This window comes from Salvelinus sp. IW2-2015, linkage group LG11 (assembly GCF_002910315.2).
Source record: "Salvelinus sp. IW2-2015 linkage group LG11, ASM291031v2, whole genome shotgun sequence".
In the NCBI taxonomy this organism is placed as follows: domain Eukaryota; kingdom Metazoa; phylum Chordata; class Actinopteri; order Salmoniformes; family Salmonidae; genus Salvelinus; species Salvelinus sp. IW2-2015.
The window spans coordinates 12,399,647-12,412,905 of record NC_036851.1 but is presented as its reverse complement, the minus strand read 5'-3'; the positions used below and the strand labels follow the sequence as shown (position 1 = coordinate 12,412,905).

Here is a 13,259-nt window from a genome sequence, read left to right as displayed (position 1 = left end):
TCATTAATAATCAAATCCAAGGTTGGTGCAAGGATATCAATTAAACTAACAATGTCAGAATCGGGTGGCCGATAGATGCATCCAATTACCCCTTTTTTACCACCAGAAAATGAACAGGAGGGAATTTCTATGAAAAGAGATTCAACATCAATGTTATCAGATGTAAGTGTGAGGTCCTCTCTTACAAAGAATTGAAAACGTTTATGAACAAAAATGGACACTCCTCCCACTCGTGATGTTCTACAGTGGTGAACAGCATTATAAGGAGACATGTCATAAAGCACGGTTGTCTCTTCAGTCAACCATGTTTCTGAAAGGGCAACAATGGGAAATTCATGACTGAGAGAAGACAGATAATGAACAAGGTGGTCATGATTTTTAGGAAGACTGAACATTCAATCGAAAGGCAGAAAATAAGCTTGTCTTGGAATTAGATCGACTGCTTTACAGGTTGTTAAATTGCTTAACATTATAGTAATCACCAGTTGTAGACTTATTTCTGGTACATTTCAGGAAGTTTCAATCTGGATCAACACAATCACTATATTTCATCATTCGCTTTATTAATATCTAATGGGTTAAAGACCATGTTATCAGGGTTGATATCCTGCCCAACTAAGAGAGATACACAGTTGAAATCATCCAGAGAGTGGAACGGAAACATAGAAGTGCATACCTCACATGTCCAATACAACCATACATTTGTGTTAGTTTTATCAATAGGCGTGCACTTCCTATGGAATGCACATTGACACAGTCCACATAACGCCACTGAAGACTTCAGAGGGTTATGGCATTTAGAGCAATGTGTGGTTTTTGGTCATGAGGTTAGGGGAAACACATGAACAAAGTAGAGCAAATATATGTGTGTATGTGTGTGTGCGTGTGTTAAATCAGTGGACTATAGCGGAGTTACTTGCCATAGACCTACGAGGAGAAGGGGGGGGGGGGGTGAAAGACCAGCTGATCATACTTTAGGTATACAATGTTGCCTTTTTTAAATTCTTCAATTAGTCATGGAAGCAGTTCCTTTCTTTTGAGGCGGTTACTGCCAAGAACTGTGTTAAATACTTAGGCTGTGAACTAGATAGGTTCCTGACAGGGGAGTGCATGGGTAATTGCCAAGGTTTCCCAGAAAGTGACATCTCTGGCCAGAAAATCTCTGGCCACATTTCTAGATAAAAGAACCTTGAAAAACACTTGCAGCAGCGTTAGTGCAGCCTCACTTTGACTATGCGTGCCTGGCTCAGTAGAGGCCCTAAGTTCCATCAAGAACAAGCTACAGACAGGGTCATTCTGAATCTTAGCCCTTGGACTCGTGTTGGTCCTTCTCAGCTCAGTGAACTACAGTGGCAATCAGTTGATAAAAGGGTCATTCAGCTGAAGCTCAGATTGGCCCATAAAATTGTGTATGGTACAGTCCCCCAGTATCTAAAGAACTATCTCACTACTGTTAGGGACTGTCATTCCTACGCCAAGAGAGGCAGTGCCACAGATTTTTGACCTGTCGATTCAAGAGCGGTACTGGCCAGAACATGTGTTTATCTAAGACAGTGGTAGAGTGGAAAAAATGACACGGTGAGATAACCGTTTCTGCCAGTCTTTGGTTCAAACACTCCTGCAAAGCTTGGTTAATGTTGGGATAACTTCCTAACCAAGTGTAAAGCCACTCTGTGATAGTGGATTTGTTAGAGGTATATATTACCTTTTTTGGTAACACTTTACTGCACACCCAGCGTCATCACACGTTATGACACGGTCATAACCATGTCATAATATGTAATAACAGCTGACATAACTTGTCATAACCTGCTGTAATATGGTCATAACACTGTCATGAACCATATATTTAGACCTGTTGTGACATATATTGCGTTATTTTATGGCTGGTTATGACACCAACATAAGAGTGTCAAAACCCACAAAACCTACCACACAAGGCAAAACATTCCATTCCACCGTAGCCCACATGTCAACAGTATGTTTATGTTATATATTATTTTTTTCAATTGTCCAAAGTAAATTATCATTGTAATTGTGCACACATTGATGTCAGACAATGCTCTGTTGCTGATGACTTGGATGAATGAAGGAGCAGAATTCAGGAGCAGGACAAGACACCCTCTTTTTGACTGATGACTGAGATAAGGGCATGTACGTTAAAGGCCTATCTGGCTTATACGATAATGATGGTCATAATGATTTCTTTACAGTGTCATGAAGTGTATTTTCTTAGTCCAAGTAAAGTGACACAGAAAGATCATAATGCTTCTTGACAGTGTCATCAAGTGTATTTTCTTAGTCCAAGTATTGTGACACAGGATATGTTATTAAGTTATTTAAAATATGATGAAACATATATGACTGTAAATAATTAATTACAAGGAAATAACTAATTTGAATAAATGTGGGTGTTGACAATCTTATGTAGGTGTCATAACCAGACATAAAATAATGCAATATACAGTACCAGGCAAAAGTTTGGACACACCTACTCATTCAAGGGTTTTTCTTTATTTTTACTATTTCCTACATTGTAGAATAATAGTGAAGACATCAACACTATGAAATAACACATATGGAATCATGTAGGAATCCAAAAAAGTGTTAAACAAATCAAAATATATATTTTATATTTGAGATTCTTCAAAGTAGCCACCTTTTGTCTTGATGACAGTTTTGCACACTCTTGGCATTCTCTCAACCAGCTTCACCTGGAATGCTTTTCCAACAGTCTTGAAGGAGAACCCACATATGCTGAGAACTTGTTGCCTGCTTTTTCTTCACTCTGCAGTCCAACTCAGGTGATTGTGGAAGCTAGGTCATCTGATACAGCACTCCATCACTCTCCTTGGTCAATTAGCCCTTACACAGCCTCGAGGTGTGTTTTGGGTCATTGTGCTGTTGAAAAACAAATGATAGTCCCACTAAGCTCAAACCAGATAGGATGGCGTATCGCTGCAGAATGTTGTGGTAGACATGCTGGTTAATGTGCCTTGAATTCTAAATAAATCGCTGACAGTTTCACCAGCAAAGCACCCCCACACCATCACACCTCATCCTCCATGCTTCACGGTGGGAACCACACACGCGAAGATCTTCCGTTCACCTACTCTGCGTCTCCCAACGACACAGTGGTTGGAACCAAAAATCTCAAATTTGGACTTTCCACCAGTCTAATGTTCATTGCTCGTGTTACTTGACCCAAGCAAGTCTCTTCTTATTATTGGTGTCCTTTAGTAGTGATTTTTACCACTTTTAAAAGGGGGAGATCCAACTATTTTAAATAATTATAGGCCTATCTCAAAGCTGTCACCCCTGGCGAAAATACTTAAAATCCTTGTTAGTGAACAGCTAAAATATTTTTTATATACTAACTCTATTTTATCAATGTACGAATCGGGCTTCAGGAAGAAGCATAGTTACAGCAGTCATGAAGGTTTTATATGATATCACTGAAGCCCTTGACAAAAAACAGCACTGTCTCACTTTTTATTGATCTGTCTAAGGCTTTTGATACAGTTGATCATACTATACTGAGGCAGAGATTGTCGAGCACAGGTCTTTCGGAGCATGCAGATGCATGGTTTGCTAACTATCTGTCTGATAGAACTCAGCGCACTCAATTTGATGGGTTCATGTCTGTTAAATTGTCTGTCTGTAATGGTGTGCCCAAGGCGTCTGTACTTGATCCCCTCTTATTCACTATTTATAGAAATAAATAAGACTAAAATTGTCTAAATGCTCAACTTCACTTGTATGCTGGTGATACTGTTATTTATTGTTGTGCCTCATCTCTCACAAAAGCTTTCCAGAACTTGCAAACTGCTTTTTATTCTGTTCAACATACCTTGTGTAAATTGAAGCTTATCCTCAAAACTAAACTAATGGTGTTTTCTAAAGCAAGAAATAGACCTCTGAACCTTTTTTACCTGCCAGGGCAATGAGATTGAGACTGTAACCTGATATAAATATCTTGGAATTTTAATTGATGGCTGCCTCTCTTTTAAATTGGGTTTTCAACAACTTACAAAAAAGTGGAAGCTTAAATTGGGATTTTATTTTAGGAATAAGGCCTGTTTTTCTTTTGAAGCCAGGAGGCTAGTATCAGCTACATTTATGCCTATACTAGACTATGTGAATATTTTATATATGAACGCTTCTGCTCAGTGTTTGAGATCAATTGACACCCTTTACCATGGAGCATTAAAATGTATTTTAAACTGCAAAATCCTTACGCACTACTGCACTTAATATACCAGGGTTGACTGGCCTTCTCTAGTCAACCGTAGGCTCCGACACTGGTATGCTTTTTATTTACAAAGCCATTTTGGATTTACTACCATTTTATTTGTACATTTGTCTTGTTCAGAAATGTGGTTGGTACTCTCTTCGTTTGCAGGACTTTATCCTGCTAACGATTCCAAATGTCCAAACTAAATTGGAAAAAGGGCTTTTATGTACTGTACTCCGCGCTATCGGCTTGGAACCCCTTACAAAATACTTTTAAATGTGAAGAACTTGTCCCGATTGGTGTTTTTAAATCATTGATGAAGGACTTTGAGGCTGATTCCCTGACCTGTCAATGTTTTTAATGTTTTCTGATTTTGTTATACTCTTGTGAATTCTATGTTTTTTTTACTAGATTACCTGTAGTTTTCATGTTGTCTGTCTGTAACTGTGTAATGACTTTGTGCTGCCTATCTTGGCCAGGACGCTCTTGAAAAATACATTTAAAATCTCAGCGCTTCCTGGTTAAATAAAGGTTAAATAAAAAAGTTTACAATTATTTGCAGCAATTCGACCATGAAGGCCTGATTCACGTAGTATCCTCTGAACAGTTGATGTTGAGATGTGTCTGTTACTTGAACTCCGTGAAGCATTTATTTGGGCTCCAATACCTGAGGCTGGTAACTCTAATGAACATATCCTCTGCAGCAGAGGTAACTCTGGGTCTTCCTTTCCTATGGCGGTCCTCATGAGAGCCAGTTCCATCATAGCGCTTGATGGTTTTTGCGACTGCACTTGAAGAAACTTTAAAAGTTCTTGAAATGTTCCCAATTGACTGATCTTCATGTCTTAAAGTAATGATGGACTGGCGTTTCTCTTTGCTTATTTGAGCTGTTCTTGACATAATATGGACGTGGTTTTTTACCGAATAGGGCGATCTTCTGTATACCACCCCTACCTTGTCACAACACAACTAATTGGCTCAAACACATTAAGAAGGAAATAAATTCCACAAATTAACTTTTAACAAGGCACACCTGTTAATTGAAATGCATTCCAGGTGACTACGTCATGAAGCTGGTTGAGAGAATGCCAAGAGTGTGCAAAGCTGTCATCAAGGCAAAGTGTGGCTACTTTGAAGAATCTCAAATATAAAATATGTTTAGATTTGTTTAACACTTTTTTGGTTACTACATGATTCCATATATGTTATTTCGTAGTTTTGATGTCTTCACTATTATTCTACAATGTAGAAAATAGTAAAAATAAAGAAAAACCCTTAAATGAGTAGGTGTGTCCAAACTTTTGACTGGTACTGTATATATAAAAAAATATATATTTATATGGGGGATTGGAAATGATGCAGACAATTACATTGATGGACGCCACAATCTATCTGCAATATTAAAGCAAATTTACCCCCCCTCAACAACAAAAAATAATAAATAAATACAAAATCAACAACCAATTTGACAGAGCTTGAAGAATGTTTAAAAGAATGATGGGCAAATATTGTACAATCCAGGTGTGCAAAGCTCTTAAAGACTTATCCAGAAAGACTCACAGCTGTAATTGCTGCCAATGGTGATTCTAACGTGTATTCATTCAGGGGTGTGAATACTTATGTAAATAAGATATTTCTGTATTCCATTTTCAAAAAATTTGCTAACATTTCTGGGGGGGTTTTTCTCACTTTGCCATTATGGGGTTTTCACTTTGCCATTATGGGGTATTGTGTGTAGATGAGTGAGATATGAACGTGTTTTAATCCCTTATGAATTCAGGCTGTAACACAACAAACTGTGGAATAAGTCATGGGGTATGAATACATTCTGAAGACACTTTATTGTAATACGTTAGCCTAATATCATCCACTCAGGAACAACCACACGAATGTGACAGAGGAAAGAAATGTAAACTAATGATGTCATGGAATGATGAAAAATGTAAGGAAACCAACACTAAAGTGACAGTTATAAATGTATGTGGGTATAAGTGACAGTAGCTACCGAAAGTGGCTAATATTCGACATGGCACAGTGAAACGTCCAGGCATATAATTAAAATAGTTAGAAAATCAGAAATCAACTCGGTAGGTTTGGCGCTGTATTATCATTTGCGCATGGCTACAGAAGTACAGTATATAGCTCGGGTCTCCAAATTTCATCCCTGCAAGGTATAAGGCCAGCATTTTATAAACTTCACTGTGGAAAAGGTGATATGTTGATATGCATCAGTTTGCTGTCATATGATTGGTTTCACATTTGACTCTAGCCATCATCAGGTAAAATAGTTCTAAAACAATTGTCACTGCAGTGGTCACTACTGGATCTTAAGTTAGTGCTCAATGCAAACAAAACGCATGTTTTTTTTTCTAGGTCCCATTACCCAGATTTAAATGAATTCGTAATGAATAGTTCCTTCCTACAAATATCTTGGTATCTGGCTTGATGACAAACTGTCATTTAAAAAAAACATTTCACTGAGCTGGTGAAGAAGTTGAAGTTCAAGGTTGGTTTATTTTACAGAAACAAAGCGTGTTTGACTTTTGTTAATAGGAAGGAAATTGTCCAGGCCACTTTTATGTCAATCAATCAATCAATCAAATGTATTTATAAAGCCATTTTTACATCAGCAGATGTCACAAAGTGCTATACAGAAACCCAGCATAAAACCCCAAACAGCAAGCAATGCATGTCTATCTTAGATTATGGGGATATTATCTATATGCATGAAGCAGCATCTACACTTAAACCACTAGATGCTGTTTTCCATTGTGCCCTTAGGTTTATTACTGGTGATGGTTATAGAATTCCGCATTGTGTTTTGTATTAAAAAAATGTTTGGTTGGGCCTCTTTGTATGTATAGAGAGATTAACATTTTCTCATGTTTATCTACAAAGCACTCATGCAGAAACTTCCGATTTATCTATCATTAATTCAATTTAGACTTACAAATGAAAAACCCGGTCTCAGACTTGGATAACACTGTGACCCCTTCGGTCTCCACAGAGTTGGGTAAAGCTGCTCTCTGAAATGAGATGTTCTGGTCCCCCTTTGTCAGTTCAGAGTAGTGATCGGAGACTTCTATGTTGATAAATGTGTCTGTCAGGATCAGAATCTGTAGACACACCTCTGCCACGCCTTCATTTCGTTGATCTCCACCTCAAACGAATAGCGGGTGAATAGCATGCTCTCCTCAAGCTTAAGTTCAAGGTCAGAATACTCTTGGATAGAAAAGTGCATAAAAAGGGAAAAGTGCATAAAAAGGGAAAAGTGCATAAAAAGGGAATTACGTTCCATTTATGTGGGCTTAATTAACTCGGTTCAGAATTCCCCCTTAGAGCATAGATTGTATATATAAAGAGTTAGAGATGTCCAATGACAGTCAAAATGTTCAAAATACGAAGCAACAATAGAACAAATGGCACTTGACAGTAACAGTAGAACTATAACCATTAAGCCATATTTTAATCAATTTGAGGATAGTGATGATTATGCTTGACTGAGTATTGTCCTTCTGTAATTTTATTCCCAATTGCAATTCTCTTAAGGGCCACAAGATGGCAATGCAGGATACCAAACAAACTAAATGTAACCGCCTAACGTCTCAAGCCCTTTACCGGTTTCCACAACATGATCTTGCAGCATTTGTCTTCCTCATGAAAATTGCAGAGACAATGAAAATAGCATTGAGACATTTATTTATTTACGTATGTATGTTTTCCATTTAGACTGAACGCAAATACAGCAAACACAAACCACCAAGCACTAGGGGGATGTAGAACAAACAGGTTGAGGTGAATTGAAGGGTGGAAGAGGAAGAGTGGGGTGGACAGTGCCTCATGTGAGCCTATGGAATCAGCCAGTTAGTTCTGTCCTATTGGGGCCTGTGATTGTTTGTAATCTTTCTGCTCTTCAATATATTTTTGTTCCAATTCGTATTATTCCTACCACTGAAACAGTGTATCATAGCTAATCTATAGTATTACCCAGTTCTTCTATAGGACCTTAAGAAGAGGTTATGACAACACCACATGGAGAGTGGACGGCTGAAATGTCAGTAGATCACACAGGTAGGCTAAATAATTACTTCCATGGTTTCCAGTGGCAGTGACTCCAACAGTAAGACACCCATCATCAGTATAACAAGTGCATTAGTACTTACACGTAGTCTGTAGTCTTAACATTGCACATTTGTGAATCCTCTATTACAAAATGTGCACAACCTCATACCACTCTTCCAGTATATTTGTAACTAAATGCACACATAGAAGTATTCATGTTCATACATACATACAATATGCCTCCCACCCTTCAAAACAGCACATCGGATATACAGAGCAACTTCTTTCTCAATGTCTATACTGTACAGCAAGTAATCATTTTCAAAGGTGTGTGTCCAGTATATAAAAAAAAAACACATTTCTAACCATATCGTTGCTGCCTATCACTGCAAGCAAGTGCCTTAACATCAATCCAGTGTCATTTGACCAGATAAAATGAAATAAAATATACAAAATAACTGTTAGGGACTCTGTTTCACAGAGACTGAACTTTACAGCAGTTAAGACAAAGTCCGAAGGATCTTCTCCATTACTTCAGGGTGAAGTGAGAGTGGAGTAATTATGCCAAGCACGGTAACAAAGCCATGGGAACACGGTGGCAGAACTCAACTTTTAGATTCAACTCCATCTTGGAACGTTTTGGTAGTGCTTTTTATATGCATAAGAGTTCACAGTTCTCTTTTAAATAGATTGATAATGGATTACAATAGCGAAGTGGCTACAAAGAGACAGTTATTGCAAGTCTCACAAGCAGTTAAGATTGACCGCTGTAATAAACAATATCATATACTATAGGAGATGAGAGCAGAGCGGCACACCAAAAATGAATCTGGTTCTCCTCAGTAATATTGTCAAAGTTAGTCCACACAGGGAACAATGCATAGTATTTATTCAACAGTTTGTTCCAGCATAGTTTTTGTTGATTTTTCAGACTGACTGACTGACGAATGTATATGCAGCAGTTGAATATAGCTTTAGAGTTATTATCCAGAGAGTATACAGATTTGGCCACGTATACAGATTTGGCCAGGCAGGGCTATGGAGGCCTTGCTAGGTGTTCTGGAACAGGTTCACCACCTGTCTATCTGTCGAAGATGATGGAGTTTGGCCTTAAACGTGTCACACTATGAATCCAGGCTTTGTCTGTGAAGGTACAGAAAAAGGAATCACACACTTAATAATAATTTTTAGGGAAGGCAAGAAACCCGCCGGCTCACATTCACCACCACTCTTATAAATACAGATGTTGAACTCATACACCATAACTTAAAAACAAAAGTAAAAAAAATTAAAAAAAATCAAACATATCCTCACACTTCATAAAATGAGATACTGTAAAACATTATATTAAAACTGCTCATTTGACCAGACTATAGCTTTGTCTCAAATGACACCTTTTCCCCTGTAGAGTGTACTAGTTTTGACCAAAGTAGTGCACCACATGGGGAAATGGGTGTGATTTGACTTTTGCCCTACGTGACCAGCATTTGCGACTGAAAGTATAACAGCATGATGACTGAAGGAGAACAGGATGAGGAGAGGAGCACAGAAGGGGGTGTGGAAGGATTCTGTTTGTTATAATCCAGAGAACGAGCGTCAGAGCCTGGAGTAGTAATGCACCCTGAATGCCAAGCGGAGTCCCAACTCATAGTCTCTTGATGTTGTAGAAGTGTCTGTCCACGTATTTCTTCAGTTGACTCTCCTATCAGTATAGGCCCATCAGCTTTGTTTGACATGCAGTGTCTACACGTTGCAGAAGTATATTCCACAGAATCCTCCTTGAGCACTTCCTGTGGACGTCAGTTCAACGACAGCTCTGTATCGTATCGTTCATTCCCTCGACTACTTAGAATCATGCATGTGAGTATGAGATGCTAAATCAACTTTTTTTTTAAATTTTCAGAAGATAAGCAAACACTGGACTTTAAATTAGATTGTTCTACTGTTAAAAATGTTTAAAAAGCTAGTAAGACAGCTGTTGACTATATGTGTCACGCTGGTGACAACAAGCATTAAAGGCTGACCCTCACTACTGGCCCCTGCAGAGCACCCCTCCCCCAAACCCCTTCCTCACACTCGACTCACCCAGTCCCCATGCTTCATGCATGATGTCAGCACAGAGCAGGCATCTCCACGGTGACCATATATGACAGCAATTTGTGGGGGTGGGCTATTGAGTTCCTTAAAAATAAATTACCAGTACTTACAGGTAAGTCAATGTGTTCTGGGGAAAGGTCGATCAGATTATTTTGTGGATTACATCGTGATCGCTAATAATTTAATTGAACTATACTGATCGGGGGGTGATGAACCATTAACATGCCATTATGTTTGTACTGTACATACAGAGTCTGTCTGGGGATGTAAAAAAACAGAACCATTATAATGATCTCTCACAGATCCCAGAGCTAAACAGCCCTATTCACGACCAAATACAGGTGTAAGATCTTCATTACACGCACAGACACACACACACAATTAAGATCCTACATCTGTAGCCCTATTCTTTACAAACACATGAGTCAGACCTCATGGGGGTCTACTGTACAAACACTGGGCATTTTCTAGGGCATTTTCCAGAGGAAGAGTGGTTGGTGGGTGAGGGTGGGTCAGAGGCGGCGTCACAGTCGGTTCTGGCTAAAGGGACAGGAGAGGAGGCGTATGGTGTTGTAGAGGAGACTGAAATTATTTCAAGGAGAGCTGTCTATTGTATTGTAGTATACACTGTGGGTAGGTTACTGTAGTCCTCTTGCAACGGTGGAGTGGGAGTCAGGGGGTTGATGGGCTCCTGTCCCCACTCCCAGGAACCACCATGAGTTATCAGGACTGAAACAGAGAGCAAACACACACACAGCTCTGTGAAACAGACTGACACTGGGATAAACAAGGTGGTTTAAACGCAAGTTCAGGTTTGTCGTCATGAATCTTTCCCTGGAGGCAGAACTGAGCGATTTTCACTAGATGGGCCAGCTGCAAAGTCAAAATTGCCTATATAGTAAAAATGTTGGTCTAAATTTAAGGTTAGGGTATGGCATTAGGGTTAGCAGTGTGGTTAAGGTTATGGTTAGGTTTAAATCAGATTTTATTTATTTTTGACTTCGTGGCTTTGCCAGTCAGTGACCACTCCGCAGAGTTGCTTGCAGTGCAAGAATCATGACAATAGATTGCAACCTGTATTTTAAACAACATGATTGACTTCCATGTCCAACATACTGTACGTGTGAGCTATGTCATATTTAAAGCCACCTATAGCCTGTATAGCATATATTCACAAATAAATGCATACGCGCGCACACACACAAACACACTGTCTATCACTATCTCCCTACTTATCGAGGCAATACTATGGTGTCTTGACAGTGATGTTTACATAGCAGCTCCACATACCTCCGATTTTCTATGTTGCTCCTCAGTGGGAGACTCTGTTTCCCTGACAACCACTGCTTTTGTCACCAGCATGTCGGGGTGTTGCTGCTTGGCCTCCTGTATCGCCATGGCAAGGGCCTGTGTGATAAAGGTCACTGTTCTCATTAAATGTACACTATTCATTTGCACTCAATCTACAATATTAGTGTCTTTGAGTGTCCATGAGATGCCATACAAATTACATGCATTTCTACAGTACTTCTAACTTAGTAATGGCTGTGACTGTTGTTCCTCACCTGATGTTGGTCCACGTCATCATCTCCTGTGATGATAATCCTTTTCTCAATCCTGGTCTCGGAGTAGCCACCTTTCACTGTCTGAAACACAACACACACAGTCAACATCAATCTACAGATCAGATAATAATTGTGGCCTTTCATAGCTCTATAGTGTATATTAAGTGAAGCGGAAGTGTCAAGACCTTTTTTTAAAAGCTCGCAGAGGAGACACGAGGGGTTACCTTGGTAACTTGAGTTGTGGTTGCTGAGGTGACATTGTCGGCGGTGACAGTCAGCGGGGACACTACGGCCTCTCTCCCCAGGGTGCCCGCCTTCACCTGCAGCACGGTCATTAGGAGAAAGAAGGGTCACTTACATTATCAGCACAGCTGCTACAAACACACGCACACAAACAAACACAACCAGTGGTTAAATTGAGCCGGAGCTACCCGGAGCAAGGGTCAAAGAGAGCCAGATGGAGCCTAGCTCCAGCACCTTATGGGTCCAACAAGGATTTTTTATTTAATTTATTAGAACCCCCATTAGCCGACACGTAACAAAAAATATATTACAGACAAAAGACTTTACAATTTAAATACATGTAATAAACATTAACATGAAGTGTGTGTGTGTGTGTGTGTGTGTGTGTGTGTGTGTGTGTGGTGTCGTGTGTGTGTGGTGTGTGTTGTGTGTGTGTGTGTGTGTGTGTGTGTGTGTGTGTGTGTGTGTGTGTGTGTGTGTGTGTGTGTGTGTGTGTGTGTGTGTGTGTGGTGTGTGTGTGTGTGTGTGTGGTGTGTGTGTGCACAATCTCTCAGTTAGTACATACACACAACAAGTACTGTAGGTCACATGGACGTTTTGCCGTGAGGTGTTGCTTTATTTGTACTTAGTCAAAAAAGAAATCCAACAGTTTGCATAGAGCAGGCAGCAAGCTGATAGGCTGCTTTACCACTCTTGGATAGCGGAATGACTTTAGCTTCCCTCCAGGCCTGAGGACAAAGATTTTCCTCTAGACTCCAATTAAAGATATGTCATGACGTGGCCCTATTTGGGTATAGCGATTACCATACCCTTCTCTCTCTCTGTCTCTCTCCCTCCTACACCCAGGTTCTGTTATCTCAGTTCGTAAATTCCTGGAGGAGACTCTCTCCTCATGGCCAGGCAGTATAGAGAGAGTTCCACAGTAGAACAAAGGAACTTCTTCTACATCATAGAACTTGAGAACTGAACAATATCCATGTTTTGGAGAATGTGTAAATGGTCGGTGGAGTAGCCAGCTACGACCCGGTCCATTTTGTTTCATGTTGTGACCTCATGAA

At 39.6% G+C, this 13,259-nt stretch overlaps 1 protein-coding gene across 7 annotated transcripts in view; it reads right to left on the bottom strand.

Annotated features, from left to right (window-relative positions):
- Positions 1 to 7,916: 7,916 nt before the first annotated feature.
- Positions 7,917 to 13,259, bottom strand: part of LOC111969837 (band 4.1-like protein 1) — a 115,179-nt gene continuing 109,836 nt past the window's right edge. For all 7 annotated transcript variants that reach the window (XM_023996140.2, XM_023996144.1, XM_023996145.1 and 4 more), the window contains 4 exons: positions 12,183 to 12,278; positions 11,959 to 12,039; positions 11,684 to 11,800; positions 7,917 to 11,122 (listed from right to left, as the gene is read on the bottom strand). In XM_023996140.2, coding sequence (XP_023851908.1) covers positions 11,117 to 11,122; positions 11,684 to 11,800; positions 11,959 to 12,039; positions 12,183 to 12,278 — 300 coding nt within the window. In that variant the 3' untranslated portion in view covers positions 7,917 to 11,116. The remainder of the gene's footprint in view (positions 11,123 to 11,683; positions 11,801 to 11,958; positions 12,040 to 12,182; positions 12,279 to 13,259) is intronic.